General features: G+C 60.2%; 1 protein-coding gene across 3 annotated transcripts in view; it reads left to right on the top strand.

The window, feature by feature from the left end:
• CDIN1 (CDAN1 interacting nuclease 1) overlaps positions 1 to 14,577 on the top strand; it is an 85,600-nt gene that overhangs the window by 5,642 nt on the left and 65,381 nt on the right. For all 3 annotated transcript variants that reach the window (XM_029077878.2, XM_029077879.2, XM_039913908.1), the window contains exons 2-4: positions 6,180 to 6,225; positions 6,997 to 7,061; positions 10,874 to 10,934. In XM_029077878.2, coding sequence (XP_028933711.1) covers positions 6,180 to 6,225; positions 6,997 to 7,061; positions 10,874 to 10,934 — 172 coding nt within the window. The remainder of the gene's footprint in view (positions 1 to 6,179; positions 6,226 to 6,996; positions 7,062 to 10,873; positions 10,935 to 14,577) is intronic.

Genomic DNA, 14,577 nt, shown 5'->3' with positions numbered 1-14,577 from the left:
CACCTCCTCACCTTGCCTCGGTCCCGCCTCTCTTGCCAGCCACCTTCCTCGTGCCTTCCTCCCGGATAGAGCCCCCGTTCCCGCGCGTGCACGTCCTCCCTCCCCCCAGGCCCGAGGCCACACCGAAATCCCATCTCCTCCAGGAAGTCTTCCCTGTTTATTCTCTCATCTCCCCCCCCCCCCCCAAGCTATTTCTCCCCCTACGGCCTCCTCAGGACTTCTTGTCACCTGAAACTCCTGGGTCTTCCCCAGTCGGCATTTATGGGCATGGTATCCTATTGTCTTACTTCCTCCTACCTGTCGTTTATTGTAGAGTTTGGCCACCCCCTGCATTGATTATAAGCCCCCTGAGGGCAGGGATCGGGTCTCCTAAGTGTATCGTGCTCTCCTAAGCGCTAGGGTACGGTGCTCCGTACACCCGAGGGCGGTGTCTGCTAACTCTCTTGTAAGTACAGTGCTCTGCACAGGCAGGTAGTTGGTCAGTATTTTTTATTGTAAGTGTCATGGGGCTAGAGGTCTGCTAAATCTTGGTACTCCTCAAGCACTCGGCACAGTGCTTTGCACAGGGTAGGCACTCAACCAGTGTTACTGTCCGATCGATTTGCTTTTCCATCTGCTCCATCTTTCCCCCAGCACTTACACTTCCTCTTCCTAAGCAGGTGTGAGTCCGGTCGCCCTGTTTGTAAATATTATTTTTTTTGGTCCTCCCCCCCCCCCCCCCCCAGATATCACACTCCTCGTGGACGGGGACTGTGTCCGGAGCTTCTGTTGGGCTTTTCTAAGCGTTTAGTACAGCGTGTCGTCCTCAGCGATGGGTGGTCTGCGGTGGGTCACTGAAGGTGTGAGGGATGAGAGGGAAGAGTCAGGAGGTAGGACGGTCCGTGTTGGATCACTGGGGGAAGATTCGGGGACGGAGAGGGGAGAGTCGGGGGTGTCGGATGGTCCGTGCTGGGAAGAGTTGATGGAAAGGAGAGAGGCGGGAGGTTGGATGGTCCACGCCGGATTACTTGGGTAGAGGTGATGGAGAAGGCTTGGATGGTCAGTACTGGGTCTGGGATGGTCAGTACTGGGTCGGCGCTGGGATGGTCACTGAGGTCATGTGACACCGGGGCCCTTTGAATTGGAAATGGTCTGGACCGCCATTGGATAAAGCCACTGCTGTCGTGGCTCGGGACGGGGGCGGGGGGGTCACTGGGGGAGAGTTGGGCATGGAGAAGGGAGAGTCAGGGATTTTGGATGGTCCGTGCTGCGTCCCCGGGGGAGATTCGGGGATGGAAAGGAGACAGGAATAGAGAGGGGAGAGTCAGGGGTGTGGGGGGGGGTCCATGCTGGGTCACTGGGGGAGAGTCAGTGCGGATCGTCCGTTCTGGGTCGCTGAGGGAGAGTCGGGGGTGTCGGGTGGACGTGCCAGGCCGTGGGACTGACCCAGCCTTGACCTTCCCCGGGAAAGGTCAGTCGTATTTATTGAGCCCTTACCGTATTGCGGAGCACCGTACTGACCGCTTGGGAGAATACCATGTGTAGGTATCGCACTCCTCCTGGACGGGGACTCTGTCTGGAGCTTCGGTCGGACTTCTCTAAGCGTTTCGTACAGCGTGTTGTCCTCAGGGACGGGTGGTCTGCGCCGGGTCACTGGAGGCCTGAGGGATACCGTGAATACCACCACCTCCGCCCGCAACGAGTTCACAGTCTAGCCAGGAAGGGACCCAGCGGCCGCAGCGGACCCGACGGCTCTGTCGCCCCGGGGGAGGGTCGGAGCGGGTGGGGCGCGGGAGGTTCCGGCCCGGTTCAAGGTCGTCGAAGGATTCCCTCCGGCCGCCCCCGGTGTCGCCACGCGGAGGAGGCCTCCCCGCCGCCGGCTACGTCGCCGTTCCGGGAAGCCGTCGCCGGCTAAACCGTAACCCCGTCGTTTCCCCGGTCCCACTTTATCACGCTGCCGTAAAAGGTAATCAGAATCAATCACGGGAGATGAAGAAATATTTTCCAGCGCTTTCCGTGTGCTTTCCGAAGTGGTGCTTGATCCATGAAATTTTAGTAAGCATATTAAATAATACAGTATGATGTGCGACGTGTCAGATCTGATAAATTATTTTGTATAGGGCATTTATACAACATATGTTGAGCTGCTATGTGAACAGCTTAATGACCATAAATTATGTTATTCTTTCTTGCCATGTTTACTTTTCGGCGTTTGAAAGTAGGGCGGCCCGCTCGGTCTTATATATTTATTTTTCCGGCGGGGGCGGGACGGAAGGCAGGGGTCAGGCGGGAACAGCTGGGGCGACCGCGGTCAGGCCCGCTCCCTCCTCCGCGCGGGGCACGTAACACAGATGTTGGCCGGTCCATCTGTCGGCCCGGAGGTCCGGGGGAGCGCCGGACGCAGCCGGGTCACAGTTTCCCGGTCACAATGGGGCGGCCGGGGAGAGGGCCCCCCCCCGTTCCCGCCCGCGCCGCGGGACTCCCCGCCCGACGTCTGCCCCGGGAGGAGCCCGGCCGGAGAGGGCCGGTCCAGGGCGTCGGGGACCGGCCGCCCCCACTGAGGTCATGTGACACCGGGGCCATTTGAATTGGAAATGGTCCGGACCGCCGTCGGATAAAGCCACTGCTGTCGTGGCTCGGGACGGGGGCGGGGGGGGTCCCCGGGGAGGGGGGGCGTCCGCCCCCTTCGGTCCTATGAATGAATTGAGGCGGGGGCGGGGGGCTCACCCCGGCCTCGAAACTGTTAAGTTCATTTTGCCTCCGTCCCCAGAGGGACGACTGGCAGATGCTTTTGTGTTGGAAGTGTTTAAAAGTGACCGGGAGGCGGGGGAGTGGCGGGGGCCGGGGGGGCCCGAACATTTTGGAAACGGACAATGTGCCGTCTCCATCCCGGGCGGGGCGGGTGAAGGGGGGAGAGGGCCGGGGGCCGGGGGCCGGCCACAATATGGGATCGGAGACCCCCGGGAGAATATGAATGTTGATGGCCTTTGGGGGTGGGAAAGGGGTGTCAGAATAATGGATGTTCACAAATGTCAAGCGTTTGTTAATTTCTCTGTTATTTGGAGTTTATCTACCGTGATCAATCAAATAAACGAGGGCTGCTCTCGGGAGGCGGCTGCGGCGGGCGGCATTGATATGGTGATGGGCCGGGGCCGGGCTGGGGCCGCCAGAAGCCCCGAGCGGCTCACCGTAGACCCACGGCTCCTCGAGGGCAGGGATCGTGTCTGCTGACCCTGGCGGACTCTTCCAAGCGCTCGGTACAGCGCTCTTCTGACGGACCGTAAACTTCTCCAGGGCAGGGATCGTGTCTGTCGACTCTGTCGGACTCTCCCGGGCGCCCGGTACGGTGCCGCTCACACAGTAGACCCCTCGGTCGACGCGATGGACTGTAAACCTCTTGAAGGCAGGGATCGTACTCTCCCAGGCGCTTAGTAGAGTGCCCCGTACAGAGTAGGTGCTCAGCGAGCACGATCGATCGACGGCTTGATCGGAAGCCCCGTAGACCCCGCTTAGAACAGTACTTGGCACGTAGTAAGCGCGTAACGAATAGCGTCGTCGTCGTCGTCGATCCGCAGGCGGGAGCGGGAGGTCTTGGGAGCCGGGCCGGTTTCGGGGCTCTGAGTTGGGGTGGACAGAGGATCTCTGTGGTTGAGGGGGGACAGAGGGGAGTGGGAATTCTGCTCCCGGGGATACTCCCATTCTGTCCAGTTTCTAACTGTAACTGGGGCTTAGTGCTCCATTGGGATCTGGGACCAAAAAGGGGTGGTTACATTGGCTCCCCTACCAGTAATATTTACCCTGTTCATTCAGGGCCTGCTGCTTTGTGCTCAACACGGGATCGGTACACGATAATCAGATCGCACACGGTCCCTGGCCTATGTGGGACTCACTCTCTAAGGGGGAGGGAGGACGGGTATAGAATCCCCATTTTGCATTTGAGGAAACCGAGGCACAAGGTAATTAAGCGACTCACCCGAGGTCGTGAAACAGGCGAGCGGCGGAGCCGGGACGAGGACCCCGTTCTCCTCCTGACCCCTGGTCCGGTGCTCTGTCCTCCGGGCGACCTGCGGGCTTCCTGGCCCGTTAGCGGCCCGGTGAAGCCGGCCCCTCCTAGCCCCCTCCCTGTCTGTCCCCTTCTGCCCCCGGGTTCCAGATGAGACGTCGCCGCGTCCGTCCGTCCAAGGCCCCGCTCGGCCTTCTCGCCCCTACACGGCGCCCTGCCGGCGGATCTGTCGTCGTCTCCACCACTGCCCGTCCCCCCGGGACTGACCACAGAACCCCCGGGACACTGCGGCCAGCGCCGGCCTACGGAGATCAATCACGGCCTACGGGGGCCTTCCTCGACTCCTCCCCGACCGCGGGGGCCTGCCCTCCCGTCGGCCCCCGAGGCCCTCGGGCAGGGGTCGGATTCTACGTTCCTGACTGAGGCTGGAGGTTTCTTTAGCGTCCGCCCCCGGTGTCTCAAGTTCCTCTCCTCCACTTCTCTCCTTGATTCCCTCCAACCTGGCCGCCGTCTTCCACAGAAGCCGCCCTCTCAAAGGTCAGAAGCGAGCTGCTTCTTGCCGAATCCAACGGCCTCTGCTCCTTCCTGACCTTCCTCGACTTCTCAGCTGCCATCGGCGCTGTGGACCACCCCCTTCTCCTGAAAACTTTATCCGACTTGGGCTTCCCTGACGTTGTTTTCTCTTGGTTCTCCTTTCTCTTTCGCAGGATCCTCCCCTGCCTCCCACCCGCTAACTGTGGGGGGGTCCCTCAAGGTTCAGTTCTGGGCCCCCTTCTATTCTCCGTCTACACCTACTCCCTCGGAGAACCCATTCGCTCCCACGGCTTCAACTTCCACCTCTATGCGGATGATTCCCAAATCCACCTCTCCAGCCCTGACCTCTGTCCCTCTCTCCAGTCTCGCATTTCCTTCTGCCTTCAGGACATCTCTACTTGGATGTCCTGCCGGCACCTTCATCTTACCGTGTCCAAAACCGAACTCCTTAGTCACTCCCCGACTAAGCTCTCGTTTCCTCTTTTCCCACTCCCTTCTGCGTCGCCCCGACCCGCTCCCTTTATTCACCACTCCCGCTCGATAAATACGATCGATATTTGTCAAGCGCTTACTATAGGCCAAGCACTGTGTTATGCCACCGGATCCCATAAAGTCCCTGCCCCTCATGGAGCTTCACTAAGTGGGGAGAGAAAACAGGAATCGAATCCCCGTTTTCCGGACGAGGAGATGTAATAGGTGAATCGACTTGCCCAAGCTCCCACGGCAGGCCGGTGACGGGGCCGGGACTAGCACCCGGGTCTCCCGACTACCAGGCCCGTGCTCTCGGGGCTCGGCCGCGCCGCTCCTCCGAGAGGAGGCAGGGTTTCAGCCCAAGTTTGCAGCTGAGGTTTTCCGAATGGTTTCCGGGTGTGGGAACATTCCCCCGACGGGCAGGTGGGCAGACTTGACTTCTCCGGTTACTGCTGCCGCCCGCGTGCCCGCCGGCCCCGGCCGGCAGCGGGAGAGCTCCGGGGATTGGGGCCCAGTCGGGGGATCCGGCGTCGGCCCTGGGCCTCAGTTTCCCCTTCCCCGAGCCACCTCCGGCGAGCCGCAACCGAACCTGGGCGCGTCGGTGGGGGGATAATTCTTTATGACGCTCTGCTGGCCTATAAAAGTTGATTTATCGGAACCGTAATTTATTGGAGGAAAATATATCAGAAGTAATTAATTCTGTTTGAGATGTGACGTAGGGAGTTGCATCCACGGAGGACAGTCGAAGCCCCCGGCAGTGGCGGAGCGATGCGGCCTCAGAGAGGAGAGCGGCCTCGCTCCCTTTCGGGCGCGGCGGCCTCTTCCGTCCGGCTCCTCCTCCGGGCACCCGCCCCACCGTGGGGAGCCGGCCGGGATTGCGGAAGGGCCGGGCCTCGCGGCCGGAGGGTTCGGCGGCAGTGCCGGCAGCCCCAGCGGTCCCCGGGCTCCCCGCGTCCACTTCGGGCGGAGATCCCGCCCGGTCCCGGCCGGCCCCGAGCCGGTCGGGGGCGAAGGGGGGCCCTCCCCAACCCGGCCGCGGGGAGCCGGGTTCCCGGCCGTCCATCTGGAAGAAGTTTTCCACGCCCGTCTGGGAGTCCGGCGAGAGAGCCGGGCCGCGGGCTCCCCTCCGACGCCCGCGTCTCTTTTGTCCCCGCGCCGTAATTAACTCCGTCCCCCCCTTTATGTGTTCCAGGCAATCCGAGTCCACCGTGCAGAGTATCTTCTCCCAGGAGTACCAGGTGAGAAGTTTTCTCCTTTGTGCCGGCTGACAGGTGCCTAATTGAATGATGAATGTTCCTTTATTTCTTTGTAATTGAACTGCCAGCCTTCTGATTGGGCTGCGGGCCCTGCCCCTTCCCCCACCCAGCCCCGCCTGAGTCTCCGCGGAGGCCCTGACAAGCCTCCCCATCCATCTGTCTAATAACCAGCCTCCGCGTATTTGGGGTGGGGCGGGGGGGGCCCGTAATAAATTATGCTAAACCATTATTATTCTGACAATAATAATTTCCCCGCGTCGCGCGGTTCCGTGTGCTAAATGTTTGCCGACTTGCACTGTCAGGGCTGCTTCCCGGGGCTGACAGAGATGATGATGAACGACCGGTGCAGGAGTGGCAGAAGCCGAGCCGGCCAGAAAATAGAGTCATTTATCATGAGATGGCAGGTGTCAGTCAAGTGGCACGTCTCCCCGGGATTACTTTTTGTGTCGTCTTCAAATAAGTTGTTTTTAAGCGGCGTCCCTCCCGGTTGAAAGCGGCCGCCGGCTCGTCGGGGCCAGGGGGTCGGGGCCCCGGGCCGCCATCTGGGCCGGAGGGAGCGCCGGAGGGGAGGGGGCGGGGCGGGCGGCCGCCGGCGGCCCCTCCGCCGCCGCCCCCGCCGGACGCCCGGCCGTCGGCTACCCGCGGGCGGACCCCGGCGGGCCTCGGGCCCGGGGAGCCCCGGTGAGGCTCCCTCCCCTCCCCCACGGCCCGATCGCGGCTGACCCCCGGCCCTCTCGCTCCGCTCTCTTCCAGAAACACATCAAGAGAACCCACCCGAGGCACCAGACCGCCGAGGCCGTGCAGAGCTACTACGACAGGTATCGGCCGCCCGGCCCCAGCAGCGGGGAGCCGAGCGCCTCCCGACGGGGCCGACGACCGCGGATAGATTAGGCTGTTAAAATCATATTCCCTGTCGTGTCTTGAGACGTATACATCCGGGCACCGGTTTTCCCCGAGGTGACCCCCTCTCAGGGTGCAGGGGGGTGGGCCCAGAGGTCCAGGGAGCGGGTGTGTGGGTGTGCGTGCGCGCGTGCACCTCCGACCCGTGGCGTGTGAAGTGGCTGGGAGGCTGCCGTGACTGAGGCCCGCGAGGTGACGGGACGTGGGAGTCGGTGGCCCCCGGCGGTTGTGGATCGGCCTGGAGTCACGCCGGTTCGTGGCCGCTCTCGGTGTGGGAAAGGGCAGGGTGGAGCAGAGGAGAGTTTCGGCGAAGGGTTCCGAGAAGAGGCGGAAGGCCCGGCTGGAGGGGCGGAGTGGGTGGGCCGCAGGCGGACTCGGCCCGCAACTCTAGCCGTGAGGTGGCCCCGGGGACATCACGCCGCCCGGCCACGCGTGCTTGTCCGGAAACACCCCTGGAATGGCTCCAAGGTGTTTTCACCGACAGGGTCGGCGTGACCCAGTGGAAAGAGACTGGGCCTGGAATTTAGGGGGCCTGGGTTCTAATCCCGGCTCCACCACCGGCCTGCTAGGTGTAGGTGACTGTGGGCAAGTCACTTCATTTCCCCGGGCCTCAGCTTCCTCATCCGTAAGATGTACATAAGTACATATCTGTAACTAGACTGTGAGCTTGTTGTGGACAGGGAGTGTGTTTGTTATATTCTTATATTGTACTCTTCCAAGCGCTACACAGAGTAAGCACTCAATAACTACGATCGACTGAAAATGGGGGTTCGGTACTTGTTCTTCCTCCCACTTACCCCATGAATCCCTTGAGGATCGGAACTGTGTCTGACCCGATTGTCTACCCCAGTGCTTGGCACAGCGACAACACTTAAGGAATTAGTATTATCATCAGTCGTGACCAATCCAACAGTTTGGTGGGTTCGGGGGAGAGTCCTAGCTTTGAACTTGAGGGGATGGGGCCTTCCCTGCCGGAGTTCTGGTGGCCCGGAACAACTCTCACCCCCTTCGAGGGGCAGAGCGTGCCGGGATCGATGCCGGTAGGGTTGGCGTCTGTGAGCTACGCGAAGCTGGGCCCGTGGATGAGCAAGTTTTAGTTCAGAGCTTTGCTGATCCCGGGCTCTGATGCGGTGAGGGGAACGAGCCCGGGGGTCAACGAGCCCAGGGGTCCATCGGTCAGTCAGTCGTATTTATTGAGTGCTTACCGTGTGGAGTCCTTGGGAGAGTGCGATATAACAAAGTTGTTGGACATCTCCCCTGCCCACGGAGAGCTTACAGTCTAGAGGAGGAGACAGACATTAATAGAAATAAATCACAGATATGTACATGAGTGCTGAGGGGCTAAAGGAGGGGTGAAAAAGGAGCAAATCAAAGTGCAAAGGTGATGCAGAAGGGATCGGGAGAAGAGGGAATGAGGGCTTAGTCGGGGAAGGCCTCTTGAAGATTTGCCTTCAGTTAGGCTTTGACGGTGAGCAGAGTAAGCGTCTGTCAGAGATGAAGAGGGAGGGCGTTCCAGGCCAGCGGCAGGATGTGGGCGAGAGGTTGGCGTTCTGATCCGTACCGGTCCTGGCTCTCCTCTCCGGCCTGCTGTGCGACCTCATGCCTGTCACCCTCTCGGGGCCTCGGGAACCTCAGGGGGATGAGGTCTTCTCCTTAGGCTGGGAGCCCCGGGAGGGACGGGGACTGGATCCGACCCGTTGCTCTTGAGTCACCCCAAGTGCTTAGCGCCGGGCTTGGCACAGAGTAAGCGCTGAATAAACACTATCGCCATCATTAGGGCAGAGAGCATCTGTTCCCCACCTCTCTCTCCTCCCTTCTCTCTCCCTTCACATCGCCCACCACCCTCTGGCTCCCGTGAGGGGCCTTCGCGCCCCCTCCCCGCAACATAGAACCAATCGATCGTGTATGGACACTTACTGTGTGAAGAGCACTGTACTGAGCGCTTGGAGGAGTATAACAGTCGGTAGACACGTTCCCCACTCTGAAGGTGCGTATAGTCTACGGGGGGACACAGATATCGGTATAAATTACGGATCTGTACATAAATCCTGTGGGGCTGAGGGTGGGGCGAGTAAAGGGCACAAATCCAAGTGGAAGGGTGACCCACAAGGGAGAGGGAGTAGGGGAAACGAGGGCCTACTCAGGGAAGGCCTCTCGGAGGAGCTGGGATTTTAGTAAGGCTTTGAAGATGGGAGGAATGGCCGAGTCAAATATGAAGAGGGAGGGAGTTCCGGGCCAGAGGGAAGGACACGGGCGAACGGTCGGTGACGAGATAGATGAGATGAGGTTCAGCGAGTGGGTTGGTGTTACAGGAGCGACGGGCGCTGGCCGGGTTGTAGTAGGAAATCAGAGAGGTAAGGTAGGAGGGGGCGAGGTGGTTGAGTGCTTTCAGACCCCCTGCTTGCCGCAGCGGTGGATGGGCGACTACTGGAGGTTCTTGAGGGGTGGGGAGACGTGGGCTGAATTTTTTTGTTAGAAAAATGATCCGGACAGCAAGGGGGAAGTCAGAACTGGAGCGGGGAGGGACAGGAGGCAGGGCACTCAGCATGGAGGCTGATGCGGTTGTCAAGGTGGAATAGGATAAGTGCTTGGATCAGCGAGGCAGCAGATTGGATGTAGAGGAAAGGGTGGATTCTAGAGATCCCTTCATTCTGTCGTATTTATTGGGCGCTTACTGTGTGCAGAGCACTGTACTAAGCACTCGGGAGAGTACAGTATAACATTATAACAGACACATTCCCTGCCCACAGCGAGCTCGCAGTCTAGAGGGTTGTCGCGAAGGTCAAACCGACAGGATCTGGTGACAGGTGAATACGTGGGTTGAGTGAGGGGGAGATGGGTGTGCCCCACTGTGTCACTTGCTGGAGCCCAAGGCGATCTCACCCCTCTGGCTCCATCATTCTGCCTTGCTTGGCTCTGGGAGGCGGGCAGGAGCAGGCATTTTTCCCCCCATTTCACAGAGGCGGCTACTGAGGCCCGGAGAGTTTCCTCAGCTTGCTCGAGGTCAGCCGGCGGGGCGGGGGCAGGGGGCGGGATGATGACCGCGGTCCGAAACCGGGCCTCACACAGAATGCTCAGTGGGGCCGCCCAGAGCCAGAGGAGCCAGCAAGTACCCCGTCCCTCAGCCGGGGATGGTAGGGGAGGCCCCTTTAAGGGGTCGCCCTGGCCCTCCGTTTCCCCAGCGTCCCAGCCTTGTGGGGCGGGGGAGAGGCGTCCGATCTAGTTTATTATATCCGTTATTTATATCAATGACCGACTCCCCCGGAGACCGAAAGCTCATTGCGGGAAGGGAACGTGTCTGCTATAGTGTTACGCTGTACTCTCCCAAGCGCTCCGTACGGTGCTGCGCACGCAGTGAGCGCGCAATAAATGCGATTCGACGAATGAATCCATGATCTGACCGAGGCCGGGGGCTTCCCGCCGTCGGGGGAGGAGCCGGCCTCCGCTGCCAGCCGCCTGGCTTTGTTTGTGGGGTGTAGTTCAGACGGGCTCCGGGCCGGGGGTCCGGGCCGGGGGATCCGAGCGGCGGGTCCTTTCAGCTCTGACGGGCCCGGGTTCCCGGCTCCTTTCCGCCCCCAGGCCCTCCCCGGCGTGGCGGCCTGCTTCACCCCGGCCAGGGAGGCGGCACCTGCCTGGAGCAGCGGTGAGCCTTGGGGGGGCGGGGGGACCCCAACATGTCTCCCACGGCCTCGGCCCCTCCCTGCAGCAGCACTGCCTTTGTCTTGCCTAGGTACCTGCGTGGGGTGAGAGAGAACAGCTCAGCACCTGTGCTCCTGGAATTGGCCAATGAGGTGAGCCTCTTCTGTCCCCTCCCCCTGCTGCTCCACCACCCCCAGCCCTCCTTCCTCTCCCCCCCACCACCTCCCCCTCTTCTTCTCCCTCCCTGCCCCCTCCAGACCCTCTCACTTCCTCTCCCTTTCCCTCTCTGTGTCCCTCTCCCCATCTCGTTCCTTCCCTTCCTACTGTCTCTCCTCATCTCCATCCCTCCCCTTCCTCTCTGTCTCTCACTCCCTTTTGACTCTGACTCTGTCGAACGCCCCCCTCCATCTCCCCATTTCCCTTCCCCATTGTCTCTCTTTCCTCGTCGGTCTCCATCTCTCCCGCTCCTCCTCTCCGCCCTTCTCATTCCGTACCTTCTCACCGTCTCTCTGTCCCCCGTTTCCATCTCTCGATGTCTCTCCCTCTCCTCTGCCTCGCTCCCTACCCTCTCCCTGTCTCTCCCTCATTTCCATATCTCTCACGCCGTCCGTCTCTCTCCTGTCCCTTTTATTCTCTGTACCTGCGTACAACCTGAGGGGGTCAGAGTCGGAGCGACTTTTCACACAGTAATGTAATTAACCTTAAAAAGGGTTTCTGGGCCCGTCAAGACATTTAAGATTGTTCCCCCGTCTGTTAGTACTCAGAATAATTGGACAGCGAGGCTCATTTGTTAATAAATCAGTTAATGTAATTAGTCCCTCTCCTTCCAGGCAAATGTTTTAAAAGGGGGAAAAAAAGGTGCCTCCCGATTTCTTATTTTGTGGAAAGTGTTGATGAAATCCAGCCAGCAGGCGCGGGCTTCTCGCGGCCTGCGACGTCTCCGGGCTTCGTGCACGTCGTTCACTTTGGCCGGAGAGGCGGACAGTAAGAAAGCCGGGCTGGGATTGCTTGAAGATGGTGGGTTCCGGTAGGGGTAGGGGACGACGGGTTTCGGCGGAGGCGGCGGGCCCTAGAATTTCCACCGTGGCCGGGCTTATTTTAGCAGTTGGCGTGCAGTCCCAGCCGGACCCGATGGCTCCGTTGCCCTATTTCCCCGAATCGCTTTCCCCTTGAGAGAGCAGAGGGACCTGTCGCTCGCCCCAAACAGCTGGCGATTGATTGGTCACGTTCGTTCGCCCCGACCGGGGCCGCAACGGCCGGCGAAGCCTCGAAGACCTCTCTTTGAGGAAAAAGGCGGGAAAAGTTCATCACCACCGCAGCGAGCATCCTGAAGGGTAAAATATTTAGCTCGGCCCCTGGAAAATATTTATCGGGCGTAATACGAGCGAGCGGTGGCTGGCCCGGGGACCGTCTGTGCCCCCGGGCCCCCCGGTATCCCTCTGGACCCTGCCTGGTGGGGAAGGGCCCATGTGCTACTTGTGCCTCGGTGTGCCACAGCCCCTCAGAGGGAAACAGAGGACATCGGTGGGTGCTCAAAGCGCGTTTGGAGCAGCCTGATGCCGGAGCCTCAGGGTCACTGGGCAGCACGCTACTATTATTATTATAGTACTTGTTAAGCACTTACCGGAGAAGCAGCCTAGCCTAGTGATAGAGCATGGGCCTGGGAGTCAGAGGAGCTGAGTTCTAATCCCGGCTCTGCCACATATCTGCTGTGTAGCCTTGGGCAAGTCACTCACTTCTCTGGGCCTCAGATTCCTCAACTGTAAAATAGGGATTCAGTACCTCTTTTCCCTCCTCCTTTGACTGTGAGCCTCACACGAGACAGGGACTGGGTCCCAACTGATTACCTTATATCTACTTGTAACTTACTTGAAGAGATTTTAATGAGCAGGAATTGTAATAGTAATAATGGTATTAAGTGCTTCCCGTGTGTCAAGCGCTGGCCTAAGCGCTGCCGTAGGTCCAGGTTAATCGTGTTGGATACAGCCCACAAAGGGTTCTCAGTCTAGGTAGGAGGGAGGACAGCCATTGAGTGCCCATTTTACAGATGAGGAAACTGAGGCCCAGAGAAATGAAGTGACTTGCTTGAGATCACGCAGCAGGTAAGAGGCGGAGCCGGGATCAGAACTCAGGTCCTGTGACTCCCAGGCCGGGGCTCTTTCGACTAGGCCACGCTGCGTCCCTCCCTGTCGCCGGACGCCCCTCCGCGGGGCAGATCCGTAGCCCTGCCCAGCAACCTCAGTGGTCCTGGGTAAGAAGTGGGCCCCCGCCCCCTCTTCCAGCTGCACCTGTTGTTTTTCCCACCTGCTTCTCCCCCACTTCCAAAGCCAGGGGATTGTGGGGGCTCAGATTGGGAAGGGTGGGATTTTATCAGGGGTCGGGGGGCCGACCTGCGCCTATGCTGGTAGGCGGGAGATGGAGAGGGTCGTGGGGTTGGGACCGTCCAGTGTGTTGGGGTGACAGGAGAATGTTTCTGCAGAGGTGCGGCCGGGCGGTGTTGGTGTTGCCCTCTCCGCTGCCGTGGGTACCCCCCGGTGACCGTATGGCACCTTACTCGATGTCTGTTGGGCACAGAGTGCAATCCTGAGGGCTTATTAAGGGTTCAGGCACCCTACTGGCTGTCTACTGGGTGCAGAGGGCCGTCCTAGGCACCAGATTGGTGCGGGGCACTGTACTGGATAATTTCTCTATGCGGGGCGCTGTATCGAGTGCCTCCTGTGTGCGGAGGGCTGGTCGAGGCACCGGGTTGGCACAGGGCGCTGGCTTGGGCGTCTGCTGTGTGCAGGCCAATTTTCTGCGCCCCGATCGAGTGCTCGTTGGAGGGCGGAGTGCTGTAATGGTTGCCTTCTGTGGGCAGAGCACTAGGGTACGCACCGCAGAGCACCGTTCTGGCCACCTACTGGCTGCAGAGCACTGTGCCGGGTGCTTGGGAGCACACCTCGGAATGAAAAGACCCAGTAGGCGCTCCCACACCGCGTCGGGAGGGAGCGGGGGGGATAGGCAGGCCCCCCGAGAGTACCTTTCCCCAACCCCGAGGACGGTGGGGTCGAGGGAAAACATGGAAGTGACGCCGCTTAAGGCTTTTGTTATTGTGGCAGCGGATTGGCGGGGGGCAAAGCGGTGCATCCTGGGCCGGCCGCCGCCACCGTGGCGGCCGCATCTGGGGAGAGAGGCGGGAGCCGGGCCCGATTACCGCATCCAAACGAGCAAGCTGCCATTTTTATACGCTAGTTAATATTTAAATGACTCCCCTGCCTCCGCGCTGACGGAGGAGGCGGCGGGAACGCTTTACGAGTCCGTATACGTTTAATCAACGGCCACCGGAAAGGCGGAGGAGCAGCCTAGCGCTCGGGGCCGGGCGGGGGGCGGTCCTGCCTGCTGGGGCCGCTGGGGTCAAAGTCGGGGGAAGGGGGGTGTCGTTTGACAGGGCCGGGGCCGCGATGGGTGGGGGATGGACCCCCCCCCCCCCCGCCTCCCCCTCCCCGGGGCCCCGGAGGGCCAGAGGCCGGGCTGCCAGGGTAAAAGGAAGTAGAAAAAGAAATACCGTAAACCCCACCAATTTCCACGTCAGGAATAATGAAATCAGCCGCGCTCTTCCCTCCCCGCTAATATTTTCAAGTACGATTTGCAGCTCCCTGGATTTTACTCCCTGAATTTTGACGGACGGCTCGGTGGCCCTGTATCGGAAGAAGATGGACATATGATTAATATGAAAATTAGGGACACTCGAGCACCTGAACTAATAAGGTGCTCCTTATTCAGGCTGGGCTACCTTGGGTAATTTCGCCATTTTTC

The sequence above is a fragment of the Ornithorhynchus anatinus genome, chromosome 13 (assembly GCF_004115215.2).
Source record: "Ornithorhynchus anatinus isolate Pmale09 chromosome 13, mOrnAna1.pri.v4, whole genome shotgun sequence".
Taxonomy (NCBI): domain Eukaryota; kingdom Metazoa; phylum Chordata; class Mammalia; order Monotremata; family Ornithorhynchidae; genus Ornithorhynchus; species Ornithorhynchus anatinus.
This window is presented reverse-complemented; position numbering and strand designations above follow the sequence as displayed.